The sequence below is a fragment of the Grampus griseus genome (genome assembly GCF_964374135.1).
Source record: "Grampus griseus genome assembly, chromosome: 5".
Taxonomy (NCBI): domain Eukaryota; kingdom Metazoa; phylum Chordata; class Mammalia; order Artiodactyla; family Delphinidae; genus Grampus; species Grampus griseus.
Window position 1 is genome coordinate 111895333 of NC_138998.1, and position 26150 is coordinate 111921482.

Below are 26150 nucleotides of genomic sequence, written 5' to 3' on the forward strand. Positions count from 1 at the left end.
GTTGCATTGTCTAGGATCTGACACAGTCTCCTTGGATTGTTGCAGATGTTCCCCCAACAAGTCAGGGGGTGGATCACAAGCAGGTCCAGCGAGAACTGGGAGATGTCGTACTGCATCTCCACAACCCCACCGTCCTTTCTTCCTCTTCGGTCGAAGTGCACTGGACAGTGAGTCATTGTTGCTGCCGTAATATTTGATCTCAGTTTTAATAAGCAGATGACTTTGGAAGATCATTACCTGAAAAAATATATGTATATATAGAGAGATGCAACAGATAGTTAAATTATATATATCTGTTGCTTACCTCTCTACCAATGATAACTTTATAATGTAAGCATTGTTTATTATGGTAGCTGTGAAATGGCTTTAAACAGAGAAAAATTTCATCTTGTGTGTATTTTATATTATGCTGCAGTAATGAACTTTACCAGTCTCAGGCGAAACAAATTATATATTCATAGTACTATAACGATAGGATCATTAGCATATGAATTTTTTAAACTGAAAAGTATTTCTGAATAATATTAAGTAGTCTTTTAAAATTAGGAAGTGGAAAAATACATTTTATTTCCTCATCCCCTTGACACTCTGACTTACCTCTAGATATCTGTTGTGGAAGTGCCATGATGCCTCACATTTCTGCATGAAGCATAGAAATTAGTATCTAATATTGTACATAAAGGCTGCAAAAGCGGACGTATTACAAAAGACAGTGATTTGTTTTTAGTATTCTACTTTATGTAAACTAGAAAACTGTGGAATGAAGTCAGATAGAATTTTTTGGCATTGTGTCACATTTAATTTTCATAATTTTCTAAAAAGCCAATAAAAGGACATGAATGGTTGCATTTTTATTTGTCATTTTAACAGGTGGACCAACAGTCTCAGTATATTCAAGGATACAAAATTCTTTATCGCCCGTTTGGAGCCAGCCATGGTGAATCGGAGTGGTTAGTTTTTGAAGTGAGGACTCCAACCAAAAATAGCGTGGTTATCCCTGATCTCAAAAAAGGAGTCAACTATGAAATTAAGGCTCGTCCTTTTTTTAATGAATTTCAAGGAGCAGATAGTGAAATTAAATTTGCCAAAACCCTAGAAGAAGGCAAGTATAACGAAATGTGCGGTTACTATGCATTGCAATACTTTTTTGTTAGGCTTTTATTAACTTAATGGAAAAGTATGAATGACATTAAGTCATAATATTAGTGACATTAATTATTAACTGTTTTGATAGTGAGCATTGTATTTTGTTAATAGGATTTATTTAATTAGAACTACTAAAAACCAAAATTCTATTATACTCGACTTGCTTTAGTAGTGGCCTATCTAAAAATGTGCGAATGTGTACATTGTGTTACTTAATGACATATTGGATATATTTAATTATTCAGAACTAAGATTCACATTTAAAGATGGAATTATCCTCAATTTGCTTGTCTTTCCATTAATTATTTTTCATTCATTTATCAAATGTTATTTTGAGTGATGATCCGTAAATAAGGTGAGTAATGTTTTGGTTTGCCCGGGACCTTCTGGGCTTAGCATTTTATGCCTCATGTCCCTGGAAACCCTCAGCTCTAGACAAACCAGTATGTTTGGACACTCTATAACTAGAGATTAAAAATTAGTATTTACGTAAAGGTTAAAGGTTACATGTCACAAGTGTACTCTTTAAAAATAACCAGAATTTTTCCTAAAATGTCTTTATTACTTTGATTACAATAAATTATAGGATACAGTTAATAACATGGATGGTTAGTATTTATCTTTATGCTTTTGAAAATTTTTAGGGAGAACATGGGACTAGGGTTACAGGGTAGGAGAAAGAGGAATTCTCCTGGGATGTTTTGTGGAGATAATCTATATAACTTTGGTTATGGAAAACTCACAATAACAATAGGTTAGCGATATCGAGGAAAAACAAATAGTTTGGGACTATTCAAATTGAATGAGATACATCTTTAAAACATATACATATATGGATATAAATTTTATATGTTTTTGTTTAAACATTAAATGCCTGCTTTCAGTGTTCTCTAGTGTGCTCATAATATATCTACTTTTTAAAACAATTTCATAGCACCCAGTGCCCCACCCCAAAGTGTAACTGTATCAAAGCATGATGGAAATGGAACTGCAATTCTTGTCAGTTGGCAGCCACCTCCTGAAGATACTCAGAATGGAATGGTCCAAGAGTATAAGGTAAATACATATATAGCAATTTACTGACGGACACCGCTCTCCCCTGCAGAAAAAAAAAAAGGGGGGGGGGGAAGAAAAAGCAACCTTGGTTAAATTGTTCATGGATATTTGGCGCCATCTGCTGGTCCACACAGCAGCATGTAAAATTATTTTTAAAATACTTTCCTGTTTATTCAATAATTGTGAAATAATTTTTTCTTAAGCCATTTGAAAAAAAGAATTTAAAAGAGAGAATTTACCTGGTCACAGTACATATAGGTACATATAATTTCACACAAACAACAAACATAAAGGCTAATAAAAGAATCTCTTTATTTTTCCCCGTAAAAAACAGCTTAAATACATTTTGCAGAACTAGTTTGCCCCATGGAATTGTATCAGATATGGTTTGATTTCTTTCTTTTAACATGTTTGGAATTTTGTAACATTGGAGCTAAGTTGGAAAAATTATTTTATTGTGCCTGAAAATTCTTTTATAAACCTTGTTTTCATCTCTAAACAAAATTTTATGTCTCAGAGGAAATTCAATTATAAACTTCTGTATATATTTAAATGAATTTTTTAAACATGTGATGTATTGTCAAGTAATGTAATCCAGTGATTCTGAATAATTATTTTTACCTGTGAAGTTATCAGCTCTAATCATTGAATTTAGAGAGGCTTATATAGATTCATCTCCAGCAAATATTTTCAAGCATGCCAAGGTACAATAAAAATTAAGAACATGAGATTTATCCTGTTAATGAATATACATTAAAGCACAGTTTTAATGAGCTATGATAAATGAATAAACGATAGATTGAATTAGGGAAATCTCAATAGAGAGTAAATTTTATGTGTATTTTTTCAACACTTATGTAAACACACTACATACTAGAAGACTTTTAACTGTAAAACATGTATTTCTATAGACACTGAAATATATGCATATATATTTCAGTATATATGTCCATTATACCTCAGTATTTTTCTAGTTACTAGCTAAATTATGATACTTTGTAAATTATCTCATATATGTAAAAATTTATATATGTTTATTGATATGAAACTGATGCTAAGAAGGTGAGCACATTTACCTTCTACAGGTAGTTATATGCTAACATCAGAATCACTTATGGAATCATTTTCCAAATATAGGTGCCTGGCCACCATTTTCAGAGATTCTGATTCAGCAAGTCTAATAAGGCCCTTGCATATATACTTTGGTAGATCTTTCCAGGTGATTCTGTTGTGCACTTTTGGATAAAACCCAAATAAAGATCATAAGTGTACTTTTGAGTACCAAATTAATTTGTACAATGACCAAATATACTGAGCTCAATTTTAGGTATAACAGTTTATTTTTAAATGATTTTTAAAAACAAACTAAAACCTCTGTATGACAGTTGCATGTACTTTAAAAGGGCAACATATTTTTAAAGTATTTAAAATACTGCCATAAATGTGCTGTGGATATTTTAGGGTATTTCAAATAGATCTTCTACTGTAATTGAGTCATTAAAAGGTAAGAGTCTCTACACTTTCAAGTGCCTTCTCATGAGTTTCAAGGTTATTTCAAGACTGGGAAGTGATGGGGTGCTATGGTTCAGTCCAGAAAAATAAACCGTCATAGAGATTTTCAAGCATATAAAATGCGGCGATGTCTCAGCTCTTAAGCGAAATTGTGTAATGTAGGCATTTTCCCCTAAGAGTCAAAACTCATTTCTCTCCTAAAGAAATGTGAAAGGGTGGATTTCACTTAACTTCATGGTCAATTTAAAATAATAAAATGCCTTTCACAACCTGATTGACTGGTACAAAATCAGTTTGTGGCTTTGGTTCAGCTGTGTAATGTAATTGAGGGAGAAAAAATCACAAAGGACTCTTTATTTCCAAATGGTCAGACCCTGGTATAGAGTCTGACCATTTGTTGGTATTATGCATTGAAATTATATTAAAATAATATTAACTTTCAAAGAAAAAAAATTAAAGGCTCTTGCCCGTGTGATAGAGGACACTGACACTCTTAGATTTATTTGAAATCCCATTTCCTGTTACAGTTTAGACAATAGGCTACTTGAACCTAATCCTACACCTTGCTTAAGGACATCGTAAAGAATATAGAGCATGTTTTACTACTCCATGGATCATTTTCTTATAGAACCTGAGTCCAAATACTGTCATGCATCATATTCAAGCTCTATAACATTGCAAAAGATCACTCTAATAATTAAATAATCTGTTAGTGACATTTAAATTAAGGATTATAGCATAGTTCAGAAATCTTAATTTCCTGAAAATAATTTCCTACCACAAATATCAAAGTTAATGAGACGGGCTTCCCTGGTGGCGCAGTGGTTGAGGGTCCACCTGCCGATGCAGGGGACACGGGTTCGTGCCCCAGTCCGGGAAGATCCCACATGCCGACGGCTGGGCCCGTGAGCCATGGCCGCTGAGCCTGCGCATCCGGAGCCCTGTGCTCCGCAACAGGAGAGGCCACAACAGTGAGAGGCCCACGTACCGGGAAAAAAACAAAAGTTAATGAGACATACAATAATTTTCTTATTAGGAGAATATTTTTCTTTTAAATCAAATATGTATTGTTATTCTTTATGATCTTATGTATGTTATTAAAGGCTAATTTAAATTACTGTAAATACAAGATCAGAGTGCTATGTTTCTTTCATTTTTCTTTTCAGTGCTATGTTTCTTTCAGATTTTTCTTTCATTTTCAACCTACCATAGGTGGAATAAATCCTAGAATGATCCTTATTCTTTATGTTCAGTTTTATTTTTAAAAACCATGTTTATGCCAAGATACTTTAGATTATTCAGAAGCTCTCTCTTTTTAAATCAACTGTTTCTCGATTTTGACATGAAAGGTGATGGGACTGTGACAGCACCAGGGAATTTTATCTAGAGAACTGTTGAAGTAAAGTATTAGACACAGAGTTTCCTACTCATTTTTGTTTTGTGATATCTGGTCAGCTAGTATTATGCAAGTCCATAGTAGGAATGCAAATACTGAATGATAATAGGTAAGTTATTGTTCTTTATCTAGATGTATACAGCTTTTTGCAAGTTCCTTTTATTTTTTCCTGGCATATAATTTCTAGGTGTTAAAAAAAACAAAAAAGTCCTGATGATAAGGTTAAGAACCAGGGTCTTGGTAGAATCATTTGTAGAATCATCTGATATAATCCTTTGTAGAAACTTTTATAGAATCACCTGGTATAATCCTTTAAAAGTATATAAGAAAGTTCAAGGAGGCCTTTAAGGTACTACTAAGGTACTACTAGGTTTGACTAGAAGAGTCTTCTCAGAACTAGATCCAGGGGAAAAATTACTTTTGAAACTTCCTACATTAGGTTCATGATAGGTCTGAACTCTGTCTAAGTCTAAAACCACAGTGCTGATCTTTGCATTAACTTACATAATTTGTTGTGTTCTTCTTATAGGTTTGGTGTCTGGGCAATGAAACTCGATACCATATAAACAAGACAGTAGATGGTTCCACCTTTTCTGTGGTTATTCCCTCACTGGTTCCTGGGATCCGGTATAGCGTAGAGGTGGCAGCCAGCACTGGGGCGGGAGCCGGGGTGAAGAGTGAGCCACAGTTCATCCAGTTAGGTGAGTGCCAGTACAGATCTGGTTTGAAAGACATATCAGTGTACCCACTGTCCTGCTTTTCTTTTTGGTATATAGTGGAGCCAACCATTGCAAGTTGAATAGGCTATGGAATGTGGCAATAGAATTATGAAAATGACGGTGTTAGCTTTATTTTACCTATCTATAATATCACAACTGAATTTAAACTTATCCAAGCACACATTTTTAAATGATATTTTAAGCAAAAGGCTGTCAGTATTGTGTCATCCTAATCCTGTCCTATTGAATTTTTTTCATCTTTTCAATAAATACTATTAATTGAGCAACAAGGATGCCTCAGGGAACAGGAAAGATGCAGTCTGCACCTGCATGGAACTTACAGCGGTTTGGGTTTAAAAAGAAATAACTTAAACTAGGTATTGGAAGTTTACAGCAATATGTAATTTATATTCACCATTTATGTGTCTTTAAAATTGTATTGCTTTTGATAACAAAAAAGATAAATTGAGATGTAAAAGAGCATTGGAATATGACATATGCTAATTACTTAGAAAGTTAAAAATGCAATGTGTGCTTCAAAAGTGGTTAGATGAATAAAAAAGAAACACAAAAACCTGACAGAAGCCTTAGTTACCACACTTCATGATAGACAATGTGGCATGAACATAAAATTCAAATTTATTGGTTACCAGTAAAATCTGAAACAAACAACAAAAAAACAGCACCAAAATTATAAATGGAAAGGGGAGAGAAAAGGGTCAGATATTAAGAGGTGATATTTAAATTAAGATACTAAGAAGTATATAGTCAACTTTGTTCCTTTCACATCACAAGTTAAGCATTAGTAATATTTCATGCCAGTTGCTAAATTATGAAGATGAATCAGATACATGAATCTTTATATATCACAAATAAGTATATAGTACTGTTGCATGTTGATAATATTGATGACATCTTAGAAATTATTTCAGAACAAAATTAAGAAGCATTCCACTGTGAATAAACTTTGTTGCTGTACGTAATGAACTTTGCATTCAATTTGGAAACAGCTATTGATGTTCCAGTGTTAAGACTGCTACCCGCTGTAACAGATAACACTTGCAGAACTTCTGGAGTGTAATATAATAAAGTCTACCTGAAGTCCAATGGTTGTAGCTATGGAGGGTCACAGGCTGATGAGGCGTCCCTTCTTTAACACGGGGCTTCCAAGGTTGACCCTGGGCCAGAAGAAAGGAAGAAAAGAAACACATAGTGTGGAGGAGGGTTTAAATGGCACATGTCTGGAAATGGTGCACATCACTGCTGCACAGAGCTTAGTCTTGTGATTCCAAACAGATGAATGGCAACACTGCAAAATCAAGTAACTGGCTAGGGAGCTACCTCCCAACAACTCTATGCTATGAGAGTACAATTCACGTCTTTAGTGGAGAGCTGGCTGCTTCTGCCACAGCCACTGGCCAGAATTTGATTTTTGGATTATCTTTTACAACGAGCACTTTTTTTTTCAACAGAGATTATAATATACACAACTTTTAAGCAAAAAGAGCTTCATGGTTTATTTCTGGTTCATTTATTCCAAAATTTTTAGGCGATACCGAAAACTATGTTTAAAAATTGCTTGATGCATCTGTGACAACGTTATCTAAGGTATGGGGGGAAATAGTCTGAACATAGATCTTTTTACTCAAATAGTTGCCTAGTTTTGTGAAAAGTCAGTATTAACTTATTAAAACTGAAATTAAAAGTTACATGGTGATGACCTTATACATTGTCATGTCATTTACTTATTTTGTATAATATATGACTTTCAGTACTGGGTTTTCAAATATGAATTAGAAAAAGGACCATGTGTAATTTTATTTATTTAAGATTTAAATCATGGGATTTAAGGGTCAAATTGGTTTTCTTGAAATTATAGATGTGTTCCAATTTTCCGTATCTTAATATAGCCTCAGCTGCAGTGAGACAAAGACTGAGGTACAGAGAGGCCATTTTAATTCATTAGTCACACCACACTTTATTCTGTTAAGCCCATCTGGTCGTCTGCATGGAACCTCTCTTGGCTGTCTGCATAAAATCTGAAGCTACCCAACTTAACCTTGCACAAATAACCATGAAATCTATAAACCTAGCAGATACAAAGGGTGTAGTAGAAATAAAAAGAAGAGTCAGCTTGGTGAACTTTCAGAGGATGAGGTGCTTGTAGGATAACCATAGATAAAAGAGTCTGGAACATGAAATAAAACTTTCAGTCAACAAACAGTTGAAGGCAGGTGACGACAACTGCTTGTGAAAATAGGTTTTTCAGACTTGACCCTCCATAGAATGAAATCTGGAATTCTGTTCAAGAAAAAAGCAAATAAAAAACACACGCATGGGCTTCCCTGGTGGTGCAGTGGTTGAGAGTCTGCCTGCCGATGCAGGGGACACAAGTTCGTGCCCCGGTATCGGAAGATCCCACATGCCGCGGAGCGGCTGGGCCCGTGAGCCATGGCTGCTGAGTCTGCGCGTCTGGAGCCTGTGCTCCACAATGTGAGAGGCCCGTGTACTGCAAAAAAAACAAAAAAAAAACAAACAAAAAAACACACGCATGCACAACATGAGTAGCAATTTAGCCTTTTTACGTAGAAAGGGGTGCTATTTTCCTAAGACTGTTTCCTTAGCCATTGAATGCTACTTATTTTACCTGCCAGTGTTTTAACAGGATGCAATGTCATTTAATAAGAAAAAATAATCAGTAAGCATTTTTTTTCTGTTTGAGAAATGTTATTCATAACTAATGAGTTATACCAATTATTTTTCTTGGAAAAAAATAGAGTTTTGGACTGAAACAAATGTTTCTACTTTAAAGCAGGTGGTGTTAGCAGAACATTTTCAGAGTCAAATGCACGGGCTTCAGTAGTTGTGGCACACGGGCTCAGTAGTTGTGGTGCATGGGCTTAGTTGCTCCGAGAATAGCAATAAATTCTATCAATTTTTAATTCTTGAATCAAAATAGCTGACAGAAAACAGGAGACTTTTTGACTATTCATAACACTTGATAATTCTTGCCCATATTTAATGAACGTTCTTATAGCTATTGCTGGCCATGTTCATTATTTTAAAAGAAAGATTTTTCATAGTTCTTTCAATGGTAACATGATTTTAATTTTTCATTGTCTTTTTATTAATGATTCTGATTTTTTTTTTTTTTGGCGGTACACGGGCCTCTCACTGCTGTGGCCCCTTCTCGCTGCGGAGCACAAGCTCCAGACGGACGCGCAGGCTCAGCGGCCATGGCCCACAGGCCCAGCCACTCCGCAGCACGCGGGATCCTCCCAGACCGGGGCACGAACCCGCGTCCCCTGCATCGGTAGGCGGACTCCCAACCACTGCACCACCAGGGAAGCCCAACGATTCTGAATTTTTATAGACCCTTCTAAACATAGTTTCAAACAATATGTTTCTGAGGCAGTTAAGCATCTTAGACTATTCAAGGGTGAGAGGAGGGGAGATACGCACACACACACACACACACACAATTTTTTTTCATTGTCTCATTGAGTTTTACACCCAAATTAACCCAAAGACGGCTTTTCAGATTCTCATGGAAACCCCGTGTCACCTGAAGACCAAGTCAGCCTTGCTCAGCAGATCTCAGACGTTGTGAAGCAGCCAGCGTTCATCGCAGGAATTGGGGCAGCCTGCTGGATCATCCTTATGGTTTTTAGCATCTGGCTCTACCGACACCGGAAGAAGAGAAATGGGCTGACTAGTACTTATGCGGGTATCAGAAAAGGTATTAGCTTTCCTAAGCTTTCCATATTTTACTGTGTTTACATAACTCTTCATTTTAATCTGTGACTCCAAGTTATTCATGATTACGCATATCCTATATGAAATTATTTTAATATATAAAGATCTTCAAAAGTGCTTTTATTTTATTGCAGTGTCTAGGTATAACCTCCTCTTGAGTATCAGTACTACAAATAGGCTTATCAGTTTCAGGCCCAGTTCCTTTAAAATATATTTCACCAGGGTAGGTCTACACTTCGTTGCGATACCACTCCCTTGTTCTCTTAGGGAATTACTTTATATTCTGGAGGAAACTTTTTAATCTCCTTGTCACGGGAATTATAAATACAAGCTTTGGACTGTCACACAACTTTAAAGGGCGTGTTGTTGCCCTTTGTAAAGCTAAAGAGATTATTTATAAATAATGATATTTCCGATTATTTCTGATTATTTATAAAATAGTTTCTTGATAAATGTGCTTCAGTTTTCAGAGAGAGGAGGTTTAGAACTTTTTTATTGTTAAATTTAAAGTTGCAGAGCTGAATATGTATACTGTTAATGGGTGATGATGATTTGTTAAAAATGTGTTTACAGTTTAGAAGAGAACGTTTATTTAGCTGCAATTGTTTACAACTTTATGGACGAGCCAAATATGCTAAGGATTTCACAGACATTTTTACCACATATTCTCGAAGTCTGTAGGTTGGTGGTTTGTATTTTATGTTTTGTGATGAGGTTGTTAACACTATCAGATAGATAATCCTTTTGCCTTTCCCTCCTCAAATAGCTTCATCCGCTCTGGGCATCAGATCTGGGCTCTAAGGCAGGGTGATTGTAAGTCCCAGTTTTCAGGCCACCGTCCCAATTTATGTCTTTAGTCCAACTAAATTATTTACAGTGCTCCTTTGGCTCTTAAAATTGTCCTCGTTTTTGGATGGCAAATTATACACTCATGCTAGTTATAGGGTCCACACTTAACGTCTAAGATAACACTTTTGCTGCAAAGCAAATTTAAAGAGGATGACCAGTAAACACATACCTCCCTGCACCATCACCACCCTTTAAAAAAAATTGTCTACATATTTCCTAAGTGAACATTTCCTGCGTGGCTTGGCCAAGTCATTTCTCTGATCAATGATATGGCAAAGTCAGAATTTGTTAGTGCTAGCTAGACCTCTTCTCAATGAAAAGTTCTCTTGAATATCCCTGTACGCTTGTAAAACAGTCTGGGACAACAGTCTTAAAATATTTGTGCCCTTGGTCCCAAGGTGTCTTGCCAAGAGTCAACACAAATTCATCACCCACACTGTGGAAATCCATGAATGTGCCTCCTGTCCGTGGCTCCACAGCAATCTCTTCGTGTACCTACGTTCACCTTAGTGTTATCATCCTTAAATATGTCTTTTTCAGATATGTGTCCTATGCAGAGATAAAGCAAAATGTCAGTATCCCTGCCTGTGAAATGGAAAACGAGGGCTGGGAGGTTACCGCAGAGAGACTGGTTGCTCGTTACGTATACAAAGTAGATCAATGTCAGGCACACGTGTTACCGTATAAAACCTTTGACTGAAAACCAAGGCAGAGAAGGGGTTTGTGGGTGTCTGTGTGTTGTGAAGCCGGGCAGGGGCAGGCTGTTGGGAGTTGTGTGTTTGAAATCCCATTTGAATGAAGAAAAGTGACTAATTAACGTCTAGACGTAGAGTCTCCTGAATTCCCCAGGAATCCTGTATTTTTTATTGCCATGAAGTCTGATAGCTGTGTAGTTGTAACAATTGAATGCTCTCTCTTGTCTTGAAATCTAAATATGTGACATGAAACCCTCTCCCCTTCTGAAATGTTTCTTTTCTTTTACTAATGTACTTTAAGCATGCCGGCAAATGCCTATGTGCTCTTTCTGCAAAACCTGTTAAACTAATATCATCGTCCTTTTAACTAGCTTGTGTTTAAGCAGAACTCATAGAACATAATTACAAATGTAATTGGTGAGCATTCGATTCTGCTTTCCTCACTTTGCCGTGTTAGCACTTTTTCATAATTCTGGTTGTATGCAGTTTTGAAAAGTGCATCCTGAAATCTTAAATTGTCTGTGCCCAGAACAATGCTGGTAATTCTAAGAAAAAAGGAAGTGAAATATTTTAAAGAAATCAATAGGCTGTTGACCTATAAACCATCAAACCAGAGTGTGACTTTCGGGTAATAGTGAGCATTTTTATCATTTCCCCCCTACATTTATCCGGAGGTGTGCCCTCTGCTCGTACCCCTTGTCCACATACGTAGCGGGAGTCTATTTTATTACTGGAAGCTTTGAGAATTAAGTTGTCCTTTGGTGTACAAGCTGTAAAAAATTCATTTAGACAGAACTCTTTTCATCTCTTCTTCAATTCCTTAAACTGAGGTTAGCAGTGGGCTAGGAATACTGACGGGGACCTTTCCTTTTTTGCCTGTGTCCTTTTGATTGCAAATTAATGTTCAGGCACTGCATTCTTGCTCGAGTAGCTTTACTTTCAAATGTACCTCTTTATTATTTTTTATGAGGACTAGTTACTATGGCTCTGAATTTTTGATTGTAGCTAAATTACTTTGACTCTCTGAAAAGACCTGACTGAAAGAAGACACAGTAGAATTCCTAAGACAGAGACCGCTGTGCAGCAAAGGAAGCCCAGTGTATAAACTGGATCCCCAGCATTGAGGGTTTTGTTTTTGTTCCTCCTAGTACGCTCAGAAATAAAATGGTTTGGTAAGAAGTGACAGTTGTAAAGGATGCTACGGCATTTGAATTTGCAACCCCAGTGCTCTAATCTTCAAGTAAATTTCTCGGAGAAGTTCAAATGTGAAGTGGCAGCTTTTTGATCCGTGATAAGTAATCAACATTCTAGTTTGTGTGTATTAAGGATTTCTTAAAAGCAAATTTTAGTCTACAAGGAAGTAATGTAGATTTCCTTGCTTTCTTTACCAGAGCAGTGTTTACTTTAAATTAACGTGAAGAGCTTGGAAAAAATGTCAGCCTCCTCCCTCTATGAAATGACATGGAAATAGCTGTGGTGTTATCCAACACCCAGGAATGAGAGAAGATAGGAAAAGTGGCAGAGGCAAGGCTGCTACTTTTGAGGTCTGCAGTTCAATTTCAGGCATTATTGATTGGATTAAGATTTATAACTGCAGGGTGAAGGTTTTCAGAGGGGCATTATTGTTCTATTGTTTAGCTTTTGGTGTGGTATTTAAAAAAAAATGCTCAACCTACTTCTAGGAAGCTTCTAAGTGTAAACTATAATAGAGAAGTTAAAGTTTAAAGCTCCCCATTTTTCCTGTCCATTCACAAATTTCTATCATGATAAAAATGTAGCATTACACTGTTTATATGATAAGTATCAGGCATTTCTTGGCAGTGAAACAATTCAGTTTTATGGGTTTTTTTGTTCCAGTTCTTTCTTTGCTTGCTGCCTTCCTTTCTTCCTTCCTTCTTTCCTTCTTTCTTTCCCTCCTTTCCTCCTTCCCTTTCCCCTTCTCTTCCTTCCTTCCTCCCTCCTTCCCTTTCTTACTTTTTCCTTTCTTTCTTTCTTTCTTCCCCCCTTTCTTTCTTTCTTTCTTTCTTTCTTTCTTTCTTTCTCTTTCTCTCTCCTTCTTTCTTTCTTTTTCTTCCCACCTCCTCCCTCCCTCCCTCTCTCTCTTTCTTTCTTTCGCTTTTTGTCTTTCTATCTTTCTCTCTGTCTCCTTCCCTCTGTCTCTCTTTCGATGATGAATACTTAAATGCACCTATTAGTTAGCCCACTTTAATAAGCCTTTACTTTAAGATTTCTAGATAAGGTTTAGGCAAGACCCTGGTAATACTTGTTTAAGAACCCATTATCCAATGTTTGGAAATGATTAATAGTAGAGGACTCCTGTTTGTACTAAAGCCATGAGCTAAATCTCTATTACTAAATGCAGGGGTCATTTGCAGGCTAACCCAGCACAATCCCCACCCCCTCCCGTCCTAGAACGTCAGACCCTTCAAAATGGTACCTCAGAGACAAGCTTCTTTTTTAACCTCAGATTTGGTTTTATTCATATATCAGAGTGTCAGAACTACTGGCCTAGTTATTTACATTTGTTTTATGTTCAGCTGTCTGCTTGATTTATACTAATGTGATATGTTCCCTTTCTCTCTTCAGCTTAATAACTGGTTTATATTTTGTTTTGATTTTTCAGTCCCGTCTTTTACCTTCACACCAACAGGTATATATTTGCGCTTACCCCCCTCCTTTTCTTTGTTAGTTTGGCATGTGTTGTACTATTGTGTTCCTGTTTTTATTTCATTTTCTGCAGTAAGCTGGGGGGAAAGGACTTACAATGGAAGACAGTACATTTACTCAGGCCAGGCATGCACCTGAAGTAGAAATGGTTGGTGTTGCCTGTCGTTCCTTCAATGCCGTTACTTATTCGTGACTCCGCATTGCATCTTAGCCTTGTTTGCATGTGTTTCATTAGATGGACACACTGTTTCTACCCTCAGCATGATTTAATATGCTAATGATCACATTGATTATTTCAGACTTGGCAGTGCATTTTTTTCCCTTAACTTAAGCTTTCAGGTTTTCAAACAAAAATTTCTCTCCCTTGCAATTCTCTATCCGTACAATCAACATTCTTAAAGGTAACCAAAATATCCAGCACATGTGAAAGATAAAACTTGTCATTTGCCTTAAGTCCGAGCACTAAGATTCCATTCCATTCAGTTTCTTTCAAAGTGGGTCCTCTTCTTTCGATTCACCTCTAGTAAAAGATGTACCTGTAGCCTTTCCTCCTCGGTTTTAATCCAGTTATTATAATCACTGGGAGTACTTATCTCTCCTTAACAGACTCCCAGTTTGGAGTTCTTCTAAGTAGCAGAATTTAGCAGCTTTTAGAACCATATTTCTCCTTAGAAAATGGGTCTGTATTTACAGAAACGCTAATATCCTTAACCCCTTGCCTGACTATGTGCAAATCTTTTTCTGTTATGGCTAAATTTTATACCCATAATTTATTAAGCCGAGGATGCTTTCAAGAGCATTAAAATATATTTTCAATATGTATACATGTCTGATGAAAATACATTGAGAAGGGTTTTCACAAGCCACAGTAAAAACTAGATTGCATTCATTACTAGTCACAACTTGGCATACATCTTTGTGTGTGGAGAGAAAGAAGGTTTATTTTAACGTTTATCTTTGTCTTACTGGTACTCGTATTTCTGGGGAAATGGTCTGGTAGGTTTTTTTCTTCCCAAATTTAAGATTCCACTTACATAAAATCATGAAATTACATGAAAATAATAAATTCAAAATTGGAATCTATGGGAATGTGAATGTACAAACGTGTAATAGTTATAGTTAATAAGAGTGAACTGAAGTTGGCTTCTGCTTAGTTTTCAACCTTGTTGGCACGTAAAGAGAATAAAAATAACTTATATCTAATTCTGTACCATCTTAAAAAAATACTAGTTGAATTGGAAATCTATTTCCTGTGATGAATTTTTGCAATGCTTCTAAGTAGAAAGGAAGAAAACATGCCATTCTAGAAATATGCTCATGAATGTCATAGCTTTTGATATATAAACACAAACATGTCTATTAATTGTTCCTTTTTTTTTGGTAACATTCCAGTAACTTATCAGAGAGGAGGCGAAGCTGTGAGCAGTGGAGGGAGGTAACTATCCTGCTTGTTTTGTAGATTCTCAGGGGAATTCCAGGTATTTCTTCTTGTCTTCATCGATGAGATCACTTTCTTTGCTTAAAAGGTTTAACTTAAAGGTGAAATTTGTTTAAATATCTCGGAAATACTCCATTCTGTTGTGCTGTGGAGCCAAGCTTGTTTACACACAAATGCACTTGATTGGAGCTGTTGCATCTTAGTCAGTGAACGCCAGAGGGAGCACTTTAACCGGGAAAGACAGACTTGCTGATATAGCAGATGATTAAAGGAGTTAAAGTAATTAAGCGATGGCATTTATGAAGATTAAGAAATATAGCTAGTTAACAGATACTATCAAAGAAAAAGTGTTCATTTGGAAACCTGCTGAACACAGCATTGGCTCATAAGTTGTTGTAGTTTATGTCTGTTTGTTTGTTCTTGTTATGAATTCAACATAGTTCAGTCTCCATTTGCCGGAAAATATGTTGAAATAAAAGGAGAATCTAGGTAGCTTGTTAACACGGAGGATTTTTTTTTCTTCCCTCTCATTAAAATGAACCTCAATCCTACATTTATGATTTTTTGGTAATTATTATTCAGTGAACTTTAATATATTCACAGAGAAACCACAAATTGATGTGACAGACGGCTGAAAGGGGCTGAAAGAAGGTATAAGTTACATGAGTCAAGCTTCAGGATTTTCTATGATAATTTTTTCTTTTCAAAAACAGTAACCTCTAGCTTAAGGTGTAAGAAAAAAAACCTTTTGACCAGAACCATTTTCTAATTCAAATTCAGTTAACTTATTGAGTGTCCTGCTTTGTATAGTTAGATATGTGGTTGCAACTGGAAAAGATAAAAATAAGAAAGAGTGGTGAAAAAATTGTTGACCACCTTTAGCAAATGCTGTACAAATTTGACAATTAGCACTACTGTTTTCTTTCCTGGGTACTGCTGCTAGCTTCCTGTTTTCATACCTGTGAAACAAAGTCAGCCACTGAAAGACCCCAAAGCTAGGGAGGTCTTCATAAGGAATAAATCCATTTGATTCAGGAATTAAACCAGGGCCTGTTTTTGCATCCGGGGCAATTCTGTCTAAATCATACCCCAGACATTCATGAAACAGTCTCTGGCATAAGAACATTCTCTCGTGGATAAATCTGGAACCTGATGCTATAACCACCTCTCTCCATGTGTATATTCATGACCGTAGACTTCAGCTTTCTCATTAATCAGATCTTATGAAAATGCTTATTGAGCATCTTCTGTGGGTTCTGCACCAGCCTCTGTGCATGAGCACGTGCACAGATGTGCTCTCTCTCTCACACACACACATGCGCACACATATAAAATATGTCTAGTTTCTGCTGTAAAGGAATTTTCAACCTAGGTAGACCAGATTATCAAGGAGGAAATGATGGCAGGGATCTCTCAGTACCAAATGCTCGTTTCTTCAGCAGGACTGAAAAATTACAAAGTTCCATCTGGAAAGGTCGCTAAATCATCATACAGAATTAACCTTCTGAATGTAAAAATAGTATAACAGTGAAATGGATTTATTTTAAATACCAAATAGAAATGATCTTTTTACCAGATAAAATGACAAAAAATGCTGGAATGTTATAGAGGCAACAGTTAAATAAAGATCTTAGAGTTCGTGCTCAAAATGACAGTTACATACACAATTTTAAATTTATTTATTCATCACACCTATTTATTGAATACCTACAATGTGACAGGCAGTGTTCTAGTTGCCTGGGATACATCAGTGAGCAAAGTCAATAAAAGTTCCCGTCCTTCTGAATGTTACATTTAGTAGAGGAGATAGAAGATTAATAATAAACATTTTTTCAAAAGTCAACTCTATAGTAGAAGCAGTTGGTGAGTGCTTTGGAAAAACCAGAACAGGGTAAGAGCAACAGGAATGCGTTAGGAAGAGGTCTCATTTTCTAGCCATCTGTGAGTGTGTGGTGTGTGTGTATGTGTGTGTGTGTTCTGTGTATGTGTGTTGTGCGTGTTCCATGATCCAGTGTGGTAAGAGAATGAACAGTGAGTCAGACTCTTGTACTCACTTCTCTGATGCCACCTCTTAAACATTGGGTTCCCTCAGGCATCTCAGACTCTGTGAGCCCTCACTGTATCACCCGACTCATGTGGTTAATGACACCTAAGTCAAAATGTCAAGTCATCCTCTTTCTTGCATCTATTACTGCATTTCGTTGATCCTGCCTTCTTCTCCCTTCACTGTCGCTGTATTGTTCCACTTCAAGCTCTTTTTGTCCCTTGTCTAATCTGTTAAAATTGCTCCCAGCAGTCCTGCCTTCATCTACCTTCATTACAACTATTTCCTGTTAATTCCCTTTGCCCGTTGGAACCAGAATGAAATTTTGAAATGCAATATGGATCATGTCTCTGAGCTTCTGAAGATCCCAGTTTCAGTAGAACACACCATATTTAAAATAGCAAGTCCAAACTGGACAGAACATGTGAAACCCACAACCTCTAGGGCCTTGTAGCCCTCCTCATATCTCTGTGTGCCACCCCCTACAATCCACTGTGTCAACCCACCTGCCAATCACCAATATTGCATTCTCTTCTATGCACTTATTACATCAGCCCGTAATGTGTCCCCCTTCCCCTTGTTAGTTGGCTGAGGTTCACCTGCTGTGTCCTCCAAGAACTCTTTGTGCTGTATAAATACCACAGTTAAGCACCTAATAAGAGGTAATGCAATTATCTTTTGTTTATATCAGGGGTCAGCAAATTATGGCTCTTGGTCTGAATTTGGTCTGACACCTGTTTTTGTAAATAAAGATCTATTAAGATACAGCCAGACTCACTTGTTTACATATTGTCTGTGACTGCTTTCCCACCACAATGGAAGAGTTAAGTAGTTGAAACAGAAAATATATGTCCCACGAAGCCTAAAATGGTTGCCCTCTAATCCTTTCTAGAAATAGTTTTCTAACTCGTGGCTTAAATGATTGTTTCCCACCATAGAATGTGAGATCCTGGAGTTAGAGGCTATGTGATTTACTAATCAATAATTAAATGCATGAATTTTTGTAATGCAATAAATGTAATTTATTGGATTATATCCATAAATTCAATATATGAATTATTGATCTTTGAAAGATATCACCAAAAAGTATCTAAAGAAGGAAGGGATGAGTTATCGAGTAAACAAATGTCAGAAGACTTGAGTTCATTCCTTGATGAGAGAAGAGTTTGGGGCCCTGGACATTTTCCTCTGATAAAGGAGAAGGTTGAGAGAGAAGGAGAACCTGAGAGCTCTCCTCGTTCTCTAAACTGTGAATTTCCCTCTTCACATAAAAGGGAAAACGAGGATGGCGGGAAGCAAAGAGACCTCTTCTCAACTTAAAAAGGGCAAAGGATTTGCAGTGTAATCCAGTGGCAGATCATGGATCTTAAGTGGCTGTTTCTATTCATTGGTTTTCCTTACCTCACACATCTCGATCTCCTCTTCCAAACAATGAAAACCTAGTTAAAATCCAAACCACAGCAGAAACCAGGAATCAGCAGAGAAAGCCTGAAGAAAGGCATAGGAAAGTCAGGCTAACCAGGTCGAGAATGCCAATAGCACATTTCCTGGCAGTGGGAGGTGAGAAAGAAAGAGTTCAGGCCTCGCTTCTCTTTGAAGGACTGACGGCTCTCAGCTCTATCCCTTGCTTCTTCCTGGGCTTCAGAATTCTTTCAAGCTATCGAAAGAAAGAGGAGACAGCCTACAGGCAACCCTTGCTGCTGGGCCCCTTCACTATTTTCCCCAGCCCCTGGACCCTTTAGTATCAGTATTTTATTTTGTGGTTTAGGAGTTCAAATAGGTTGGTTGGTTTGTTTGTTTTTGGAGTGAGTGATTGGAATGTCTGGAGTAACAGGAGCAGAGGAATTGAAGGTAATTGCCACGTAATTATTTAAGTGCATCTGTCCTCTTTTCCTTTGTGACGCAAAACTATCCCCTTAATATAAACTGGAAATTAAATATGGCTTTTGGGAGCCCTAGTCTCTTCCTTTCCCTGATAATATCTTTTTGAAGACAAGGAAAAAATAGACAAAACTCACATATATTAGCATGAAAGTATAACAACTAACATGTTATATGATATATATGTATAAAATGGTTGCATTTTTATATATATAAAATATGGTAACATTATATAATATTTCCGACATATATTAATCACTATAACCAGCACTGTGTTTTGTTTCTGCTTCATTTCTTATTTTTGGGCAACTAAATCTGTCTCATACACACTAGATCATCTTAAATGCATAAAAATAGCTTGAGAGATTGTTAGTTTCTAAAGACCCTAACACCCTTATCAGAGTAGCTACATATGACCTTGACTTCCTCAGAGTTCTCTGAAATATACCCATGGCATTTTAAGATTCATTATGGGCCAGTAATCATGACTCAACCTTCTTCCCTAGATAATTAGCATTCCAAACAAAAGTCTGAACTGAAAGCTAGGATGTGAATTGTTAATCCTACTTCCTGTTGGAAAGCTCCCATACATATGAAAAGTTCTTTTCAGCCTCTGATGATATCAAAACGTTCACTTTTAAAAGTGTTTTTCTGAGGGAATCGTAGCATGAAAATTTTGTCTATTCCTTTTGAAACATGTAAGACAGGCTTGACCCGTACTTCAAACATCCTATAATATTTCTACAGTATCAAATATGGAGATTTATTTTTAATAATTTTAAAAGTGATAACACACTTTAAGCTCACGAGAAAATAAGGAAAGCTATAGACTACTAGGTGCAGAATTTCTATAACCAACATGGATTTCAAAAGCTCCAGGTATCTGTGATGCAGCTTGCATTTAAATGTTTTACATTTTAACAGGTCAGCAACATTGCTCTTCAAAGCATATTTTTATCAACAATTTTAATAGTAAATTTATTCAGTTTTAACGGCATTATTCTGAACGTTTAGACTTCAGACATTACCCCACTCTTCCTTTTATTAAGAATGTTTGAGGATTTTAGGAAATTTCAGCACTCTCCAGTATATGTGTTTATAGTATTCTGGCTTAGCGTGTGGATTCTACAGACAGACTCCTTGGATTTGAATCCCAGCTCTGCCACTCGCTCACTTTGTGTACCCATGCACAAGTTTCTTAACCTTTCTCAGGTATCTCAGTTTCCTAATCTTTAAAATCTGAATAATAATAGTAACTACTCTGTAGATTATTAGAAAGATTAAATGAGTTAATACATAGAAAGGTCAGAACAATGCCTCACACATTGTAAACAAAGGGTAAACATTCATTATTATTACAGATATATGTATACACACATATATACATATACGTATACAGATATATAACTTATAAATCCATATTTTTCATTGGAAGTGAATTATTCCTCAAATAACCATCATTTGCGTAGAAAGTTTCCTCGTTTGATTCTCTGTATGCCAGCATAGGAACCATGGTGAGTGAAATGTCAGGTTCTTGCTTCCCAGGTAAATGAAAGTGTGGTTATTGCACTTTAGCAAAGAAAATGAAAGCATGAAGAAAATCTTTGCAGACTCTGTAGTGCCAGTCTGTTTATTGTGGATCTGACAGTACATCATGCATCGTATCACCTCTTTTGCTGGATTATCCAATGGAGTCAGTATTGGAAAAGGACCTCAGGATTTCCATTCCTGGACTTCAGTCTGTGTCTCTGGCACTGGTGGTCCAGGGCTGCCATTAATAACTGCTGATGTACTTTGCATTCCCAATGCACAGTGAAAGAGGATTAACATCTGTCGTGCAAAAAAAAACATGAGCGCTAATATTTCTTACAGTGGACAACGTTTTACCAGATTTAATTCAGTAGCTTTCCTTTGTTTATATAGGATTTAAGGCATCTTACATTGTCACCATCAGAAAATGTTGACAAGCTTACAGAACTGTGCACTGAAACACTGATGAGGCTCTCTGCAAAATGTCACAGAGCCCCAAACTCACTATCTCTGAAACATGGTTTTGAAGAAAAATATGCAAATGTGCTTGCTGTGAAGCATCCTTTATCTCAGTAAAGAAGCTTGTTCCATTTTTTAATGAAGTTGTGAGAAGGATCATTATTTTTTAATGGGTCAAAAATTAAGAAATGCAAGCTGGCTTAACGAGAATATTCTTTATGCTACTAAAACACTACAAAATATAAGTATCCACATTTTTTAGATTCCATGTTTGATTTTTAGCCACTGTGACTGAAGGCGGAGTAGAGCATTACAAATGGTACAATATTTGTCTCACTGTTTACAACATAATGGCTCTATAAACTGAGGCATGCCTCCGACATTACATTATAGTTGCCTTGTCTGTAAAATAAAAGGAATTAGTATATCTTTCGGCATAGTTGACCAAATTATTTGTGAGCATAGTGAGATGAAGAATTTTCTGGAATTCTGAATAGGAAATATCATTTGCTACTTATATAAAACTTGCTTTTATACATATTTTTTTCTTTAGGCCAGGACTTCTCAACATCAGTGAACCTGCCACGCAGCCATGGCTGGCAGACACGTGGCCTAATACTGGGAACAATCACAATGAGTGCTCCATCAACTGTTGCACAGCAGGCAATGGAAACAGCGACAGTAACCTGACCACGTATAGTCGCCCAGGTTAGAGGCACAGAGACAGCTTGATAGGCAAGCTTGGCATTGTTAGGAACAAGCCACGAGGAGATGACTTTCGTTTTCTTCTCCTTAAACTGAAAATGAAATTTAATCAGCATTTTCATGAACTATTAACCATGGTTTAGCAAACTAGCCTGATTCAAATATTTTCTCCATCCCTATATCTCCACACCTCACCCTCCACCCAAAAATGTTTCTCAGTATGCAAAGGGAGAACGGAGAATATAAATCCTAGAATAGATAGCAAATAAGGAAAAATGAAATTATACAAAAGTATTCATCTTCATGAGAATGTACGTAATTATAATTTTAATTGTAGTTATTTATAGTATTTATTTTAAAGATTTTAAGAATAAAGCAGATCAATAGATCTATAGTTTGAGTAAACCAAATTTTTAATAGCAGCAACAATAATAATTATATGGTGGTAATAAATAACTTTAAATGAAAGCTAACTGAATTTCAAAATTAGATTTTTATAGTATACTAGTAAATCCTAAGATACAAGAAATATATATCTTTTGCAGGTGTGTATACTAATACTAATTTTGTATTGTGTCTTTTTGGTTCAGAAATATGTGTGGTAAATTGCTCGTTAAAATCTCATGCTAAAACATGACAGTAAAATTCGGATGTAGAATATGCAATATGCAAAGGAAAAAACAGAAAATTACAAATAATTCTTACAAAAAACCTTTTAACGTTCATTCACAATATAGGAAATATAAAAAGAATCATAAAGAATCAAAATATATGACTATAGAAGTAAAATGGAGTTAAGGAAAAGGGAAATAGGACATGGCATTTAAGTAAAAAGTGTGATGCACCATAAAGAACAAATCATAGCCTCCATTGGATATGGATATGGAAATGACATATCCATGTGACCAAGTCCATGTTCTCTAGAGGTCCATATCCTAGTTGTCTAGAAGAAGTGCTCACATAATTATAAGTAAAAGAAAGATTATGCTGAGCCCAATAAAAGAAAAATGACAATATCCATTTAAATTAATATGTAGAGCTGTGTTGTCTAATATGATAGCCTCTGGCTTCAGGTGGCTATTTAAGTTTAAATTTAATAAAGTACCATTTAAAATCCAGTTCCTCATTTGCACTAGCCACATTTCAAGTGGCTAGCTAACCCCATGTGGCTAGTGGCTATCATGTTAGACAATGCAGAATAGAGCGTGTCCATCATCCGAGAGAGTTCTATTGGATATTACTCATATGGAAAGATTAGCAAAGAAAAACGAGATTGCCAAAACCATATTGCCATTAAAAATATTGTTTAACCACTATTATATAAAACTTAATACCTAGAAATTAGAAATAAGAATTACTAAAAGCCAGATTGATCAGATATCCCTGATCCCTGATCATTTGTTGTTGAAATGCAGGGTAGTTGAATTCAGTAGGATAGAGAAGTTGCAGATTTTTCTTAAAACTATATTCATTTTTACATCTTTAGTAGTGACCGTGTTAATTTATCATTTTTTAGGATATCCAGTTGAAAACTTATCCTCAAGGTGACCTGTTAATGTTGTAGCCACTATGAATTAAAATAGTGGTATTTTTACTATTATAACTTGACTAATTTTTTATTTTAAAAATGTTTCAATTTTAAATGATGATTTAAGTTTTTCCTGCTATTTGAATATTTTCAGCTACAGGCTTTGAATATTTCCTATATATATATATATATATATACATATATATATATATTAGTTATTTCACTCAAATATTTAAAGAAAGGAAAAATTAGAGTGAAATATTAGACATATTAGGTATTATTTCAGGTGTTATTTGATAAATTGCCCTTGCTACTATGATTCATTTTGCCATCATTATTGTCATTTTATACTTCTTGAGGTGTCATTATGAAACCATGAAAAATGATTACATAACATCTTTTCCTGATAATGATTATCCTGCATGACCAAGGGAGAAAACTAATAAAATTCTCCTGAGCACTATTTACTGTCACTTTACCTCTGTTCCTCATATTTTTTGAGTAGAGTTATTTTATAAAATATTGAAATCTCAAGTTCTTTCATCTGAGGGCAGAGGGTGTTTGTTTTTTTTGTTTTTTGGTCTGGATTCTTAACCTATAAGCTTAACTAGTAACTTCAAATAGTTCAGTAACTCCAGACTAGAAAATGTTAAGTTGGCACATAAAGATATTCATGTATATATTATTTTAGTGCAATTCCCATTAATTGGGCTGTTAAAGGAAAATTATTTAATTTGGGTGCATTATTTATAAACTGTGTAACACTAGCAGAAATTCAGAATTATTTAGCCTCCATATAAATTACGTGTCCTCTCTTATTCACTCAATTTTTCTTTAGAAAGAACATTTGACTATGTTCTTTAGAAAGGACATAAGAATATTTGGTCCTTTTTATTCATTATATTTAAGCCCATTTATACTTTATAGAACAGTTTTACTGTGACTCACAAAACTACTTACAAGGAAATTGAAAACGAATAACCATGCAGAATGACTTTTTCCTTTTCCTCTCCATTGCACATAGCTGATTGTATAGCAAATTATAACAACCAACTGGATAACAAACAAACAAATCTGATGCTCCCTGAGTCAACTGTTTATGGTGATGTGGACCTTAGTAACAAAATCAATGAGATGAAAACCTTCAATAGCCCAAATCTGAAGGATGGGCGTTTTGTCAATCCATCAGGGCAGCCCACCCCTTATGCCACCACCCAGCTCATCCAGTCAAACCTCAGCAACAACATGAACAATGGCAGTGGGGACTCCAGCGAGAAGCACTGGAAACCGTCCGGACAGCAGAAACAAGAAGTGGCACCAATTCAGTATAACATCATGGAGCAAAACAAACTGAACAAAGGTGAAGAGCCTTGCCTTTATTCCCATCCTTTTCTGTATTGGCATCCTTAACCCTTCAGCACTACATGCCGAAGCTTGTCTGCAACTAGCGTGTGAAATCTTTCTTTGGTCGCTAAGGTTTTCTTATTTCTTTGGTTTCAAAATTTCCAGTGTCAAGAAGTTAATTAGCACAACAATAACCTTGGAATATTGATTTTAGAATAATATATAACTATTTTCAAATGGTTTGAGATTAATTTAAATTTAATCGTAGGTGAGGGATGGCTCAGGACAATCTTTTATTCATAAGGCAGAGGTACAACCATCACAATACCTCACATTTTAAATAAATAGACTCTCCCATTCTTTCCACTCGAGAATGGAAGATAATTGCTTCTACATGGTCATATAAACGAATGGCTTTTTTATCAAACTGAAGAAAAATAATTAAATTAAACTTGAACTGGAGAAGCGGTTCAGTTTGTTATATTTCTCCTACCTCATGTGATTACTAAGACTGCTGCAATGTATGATTTCAGAACTTAAATTTCTTTGGGTAACCTGATTTGAAGTCTGTCACGATAGAACCTAAAATAAATTCTTAGTATTAACTTGTTGCAGCAGAATAATATTTTATGGCCTGAAGGGAATGTTTCTCTGTTACAATATGGGTGAGTTGGAAGAGATAGGTATTTGATTTCTCTGTAGTCCCTCAGACTCCTGCTTTAATAACATGATTTGTAAAGTTAGACCTCTGGAAATAAAGGAATTGCTCCGATTTGAATAGATCAGGACAATTGTGTATGAGTGTCCAGGTAAAGAATACATTTAATTACAGATAATTGGAAACACAGATTTCTTTTTTTTTTAGGTTTGAGTTGGGAACAACTTATCACAGTTGGAGACTGCAAAAAGATAACTTAAGACAAACATTTCATTTAAGTTAGCGTTATATGTTTTAATTTAATAATACAGTTATCTTGCTTTTTTTTCCCAGTTTAAGGAAACATTTGATTGGTATAATAGCCCAATTCAATAAATATTTATTTTTTTAACCATTTTTCTTCTCAAAGTATAGTTGATGTACACTATTATATAAATTACAGGTGTACAATATAGTCATTCACAATTTTTAAAGGTTACATTCCATTTATAGTTATAAAATACTAGCTATTTTCCTTGTGTTGTACAATGTGTCCTTGTAGCTTATTTTATAAATAATAGTTTGCAACTGTTAGTCCCCCACCCCTATATTGCCCCTTCCCCTTCCCTCTCCCCACTGGTAACCACTACTTTTTTCTCTATATCTGTGAGTCTGCTTCTTTTCTGTTATATTCACTAGCTTGTTGTATTTTTTAGATTCCACATGTAAGTGATATCATACAATATTTGTCTTTCTCTGTGTGACTTAGTTCACTTAGCATAATATAT

At 35.7% G+C, this 26150-nt stretch overlaps 1 protein-coding gene across 1 annotated transcript in view; it reads left to right on the forward strand.

Annotated features, from left to right (window-relative positions):
* Positions 1-26150, forward strand: part of ROBO1 (roundabout guidance receptor 1) — a gene marked incomplete at its 5' end in the record, with an annotated part of 773404 nt that overhangs the window by 709534 nt on the left and 37720 nt on the right. The window contains 9 exon segments of the mRNA XM_082655117.1: positions 46-167; positions 871-1102; positions 2081-2202; positions 5640-5811; positions 9371-9568; positions 13753-13779; positions 15189-15231; positions 21702-21856; positions 24406-24741. Coding sequence (XP_082511243.1) covers positions 46-167; positions 871-1102; positions 2081-2202; positions 5640-5811; positions 9371-9568; positions 13753-13779; positions 15189-15231; positions 21702-21856; positions 24406-24741 — 1407 coding nt within the window.